At 37.4% G+C, this 4,516-nt stretch overlaps 1 protein-coding gene across 1 annotated transcript; it reads left to right on the forward strand.

Annotated features, from left to right (window-relative positions):
- The first annotated feature begins 1,766 nt into the window (after window positions 1-1,766).
- On the forward strand, window positions 1,767-4,016 carry LOC139744429 (toll-like receptor 4). Its single transcript, XM_071654867.1, has 2 exons — window positions 1,767-2,008; window positions 3,275-4,016. Exons 1-2 carry the CDS (start codon window positions 1,767-1,769, stop codon window positions 4,014-4,016), a joined length of 984 nt encoding a protein of 327 aa, XP_071510968.1.
- The last annotated feature ends 500 nt before the right edge of the window (window positions 4,017-4,516 follow it).

Genomic DNA, 4,516 nt, shown 5'->3' on the forward strand with positions numbered 1-4,516 from the left:
GAGTAGTGTCAAATATAACATTACCTGGTAATCTATCTAAAGAATTACTGAAAAACATATACTTTGTCTTCTCAATATTCAATGACAATTTATTTGCATATATCCATTGTGAGACATTCTTTAATTCATGATTCACTGTACTAATTAAAGTATTAGGGTCAGGGTGTGAATAAAAAAGATTGGAGTCATCCGCGAATAATATGAAAGAGAGTTTATCTGAAGATCTATAAAAACCATTAATGTAAATTATAAATAACATTGGGCCTAACAAACTTCCTTGCGGAACACCACATTCTATTTTCTTCATAAAAGAATCAAAACTGTTCACATGTACATATTGCAATGTGTCAGATACATAACTCGTAAACCATTGCAAGGCTTTTCCGCGAATACCATAATGGGATAACTTAGAAAGAAGTATACCGTGATTAATCGTATCAAAAGCCTTGGAAAAGTCCAGGAAGATGCCTATTGTATGCGAAAATGTATCAGGTGCATGTGTAATCTTTTCCACAAAGGTAAGTAAAGCGTGGGTGGTGTTGTGATATTCTCTGAATCCAAATTCAAAATTCGTAAATATATTACTCATAATTATTAAAAAAAAAATTACAGTTCGGATACATACAATTCTTTCCAAAATTTTAGAAATTGAAGTTAATAACGATATTGGTCTGTAATTATTGACATCATTCTTCTCCCCTTTCTTATATATAGGTATAACTTTAGCAGTCTTCATCTGACTTGGTACAAGCCCAGTAATAAGTGATAAATTAATAATATATACTAAAGGATCTATTATTTGAAGAATTATATTTTTCAACAAATAATTATCGATTCCATCACAACCTGGGCTTTTCCCTTCTTTCAGATTATAAATAATTCATTATACGTAGGGTCCAAAATATAGTTTTAGGATTAGGTATATCTAAAAACTCATAAAACACTTTATTAGATGAAGGGATAATTTGTGATAAATTTTTCCCATTCGATGCAAAAAAAAAATCATTAAAAATTTCGGCCATGCCAGCAGGTACATTTCTTGATGTATTACCCCATCGTACTTCTGAAATACTAGATACATCATTAGATGTATTCATAACATCTTTTAATGTTTTCCAAATATTCTTAATAGCATTTTTATATTTCATTATCTGGTTAACATAAAATTTTCTCTTTTTTTAAACGCAATAGATTAATAAGCGTGTTTTTATAAGTCACATATTTTTGTCTATTTTTATCCGTAGAGTTACTCCTTTATTTATAAAACAAATTATTTTTTCTATAAATTGATCTTAGAAGTGATGGGTTATCCACGGGAGTCTTTGAGTTCTTTTGTAAGAACTTTTCCTTGTACAAAACGGAATATGTTCATCAATTTTAGAAGTTATAGTTTTCATAAAATAATAATAACACAAATCAAGATCGGTATTGTTGTATACAAAAAACCAATCAATATCTTTTAAACTATTAATTTATCTTTTAAACTATTAATAACTACATTAATAGTAGGGTTATCATGAAACTAAAGCAGAAGAATAAGGGAATATTGCCATATCATTTTCAGAAAATGGACCTCCATCAACTCTAGGACCCTTGTTGTAGCGGGTCACAAACACCTCCATACCTGTAATCAAAGCTGGAAGTTTGAATAATTAGTATAACAATAGTTGGAACTAAAAACACTCACAAACTCATTTTTGTTGAGATCATTAGAGATCATTTCATTTCTTTTTTTCTTACAGAATTCAGCTAAAACAGAAGTAGCCATGCATCGTAAGGGCAGCGCCCCTTTCGTCCTGTTCGTCCTAATGCACGGCCTCACATCTCTTGCTACAATTAAGACAGTGTCCGCAGCCGACTCACCCTGTTCGTTCAACCAGGCCAAACGTGCCGCGGACTGCACCCAGCTGGGATTGCATTCAGTACCTAGGAATCTACCTGGTAACACTGAGATTCTCGATTTGAGTAGCAATGAAATCACCGCCTTGGTCAATACATCATTCAATGTGTACAGACGATTGCAAATTCTTGTCATTGAGTCTAACAATATTTCATTCATAGATGGCGGAACGTTCTTGGGCTTGCCATTTTTACAGAGTTTGGATCTGTCATTCAACAAATATCTCCCAACACTCCGAGGCCTCATGTTTGCCAGCAGAAACCTAACGAATATTGATGTCAATTACAGTGGTCTCACATATATTACTGATGATCTTTTCATGGCCATGACTTCACCCTCAACATTTAATGCATATGGTAATTATTTGCAGAACGTGAATTGGACGAATTGCTACGACGTAGTATTTCTCTCCATATCACTTGCGTACAACAAAATCGAGGAGTTTTCAGAAGAGTCCTTTGTGATGAAATGCAACGTAGACACTCTCTATCTAAATAACAATTTAATAGAACCCGTTAACCCAGCCACTATTTCATCCCTCATGGTCCGAAACCTTTATATGGACAGTAACCTGTTCACAGACAAAGATCTACAGCACCTCATGGAGGGCGTAAGGTCTTCGTCAACAATAACATCCCTGTACATTCGAGATGACGGCCTTTCTCCTTTATGCCCTGGACAATTCGATGCATTGCATGGGAAACAACTCCGTGTGCTAGATCTTTCCGGCAATAGAATTCAATATCTAATTCCAGGAGGATTCGAAAATTTGACAGACATCACTGAACTGCGACTTAACCACAATGAGCTGCATATGATTGGTCCTAGACACTTCTCGGGTATGTCCCATCTGCGAGTGTTGTCTTTAAGACGTAACGAGATACTTATTATGAATTTTGAGAGCGATGTGTGGAATATACATCTAACCACACTCATACTCAGCAGGAATGCATTTTCGCTAATGGGGGAAACTGAATTTTACGGCCTGAATGGTTTGGAGGTTTTAGATTTATCTGAAAACAATTTTGCAGAGTCATGGAGTACAATTCCTCCGCTAACTAAAGGGCTTAACAATCTACAAAACCTCAATCTAGAAAAGAACAAGATACGCCGCATTCCCACAAATTTCCTAAGTGATACGATTCAACTTCGAGAACTATCATTTGCTTACAATGATCTAACTTTCTTGCATGAGAATCTATTTCTAAATGTTGTGAACCTTACCCGATTAGATCTTTCATCCAATAGGCTGGTCATACTACAATTCACAACATTTAAGCCTATATTACAAACTCTCTCAGTACTTGGTTTGAGACAAAATCAGTGGGCTTGCAATTGTTCCCTTCAATGGTTACCCAAATGGATCGCTAATAGGTCTATCACACTTGAAAACAGTGGCGAAACCCAGTGTTCATACGAAGGCTCATTCAAGACCGCTGCAGGAGAGCCTTTGATTGACTTTGATCCAGTTAAAGAGTGTGGTCCGCAGTTTGTACTCTACATCTCAGTGGCTGCCAGTCTTGTATGTGCTACACTTGCTCTGATCCTCATCTACTACAATCGCTGGAAAATCAGGTACGGGCTCTTTCTTTGCAAAATCCACTTCATTGGTTACAGGGAAATCATCCCCCAACAGCAACGGGAAGATTATCAGTATGACATGTGCGTTATTATCTACGATGAGGACGAAGAGTGGGCGAATGACGTCTTTCGACGTGGTCTAGAAGAGAGTCTGCCTGAATATGGCCGAGTTGCCATTGGAGACGAGGCCCTACGACTTGAGATGTACTACTTGGATTCAGTCAGTCGTCTTGTGGAAACGAGTTTCAAGGTGATCTTTCTCATCAGCGCAGATGCTCTAAAGAACCACATGTTCCTTCTCAAATTCCGACTCGCCCTGGATCACGTTAACGAGGTGCAGATGGAAAAGATCGTGCTTGTGTTTCTGGAAGACATACCAGACGCCAACCTGCCATTTCTCATCCGTCTATTCCTCAGTGATAACCGCGCTTACCTTATGTGGCCACAAGACCCTGAAGGACAGGCCTGCTTCTGGGACAAGCTGGCGAAGTACATGACAGTAAACAGATATTGTAACCCACTTGTTCCCCCATAGAGATAACTTGGATTGATAGTATGATTGGTTCCTCAGGCATAGCAGATTAACTTACGTTTGGTCACTGAATAATTATTCAAGACTATGCATCAAGGAGTAGGGGAGACGTAGGAGAGTTGAGCCATATGGAGAGTTCAGTCAACCTCTCAAATGTGTATTTAGAGTTCACAGATGCAAGCACTAGTGCCCTCTGTTGGTAGTGTTTGACACCACTGTCACTTTTACCACAGGCTGGGCCTTGTGGCGTGAGCCTTAAAGGGACATTCCAAACGATTTTCGTAGTTTAACGTCCTGTAGTACATAAGTCAACAGCTCCGTGTATAGATTTCTAGAATTAATTGTGGTCCTTGAACAGAGAAATCGATTCTCTGAAAAACCTTAAACAAATTACACTGAACAAATATGATGACATAGGATCCTCACATATTTCAGAAACGTAGCTTTACAATATTTTACAATACCACCTGTGTAGAATTCATGCATGCCTATCTTTTGTTCTG

This window comes from Diadema antillarum, unplaced genomic scaffold (genome assembly GCF_040938485.1).
Source record: "Diadema antillarum isolate AM-2024a unplaced genomic scaffold, OU_Dant_1.0 seq00001174_RagTag, whole genome shotgun sequence".
Lineage (NCBI taxonomy): Eukaryota > Metazoa > Echinodermata > Echinoidea > Diadematoida > Diadematidae > Diadema > Diadema antillarum.

Bases quoted from the DNA above. Each gene is read 5' to 3' on its own strand.
- LOC139744429 (XM_071654867.1), top strand. From the start codon at position 1,767: ATGCATCGTAAGGGCAGCGCCCCTTTCGTCCTGTTCGTCCTAATGCAC. The intron at 2,009-3,274 runs GTACAGACGATT...GATCGCTAATAG, and splicing joins GTCAATACATCATTCAATGT to GTCTATCACACTTGAAAACA.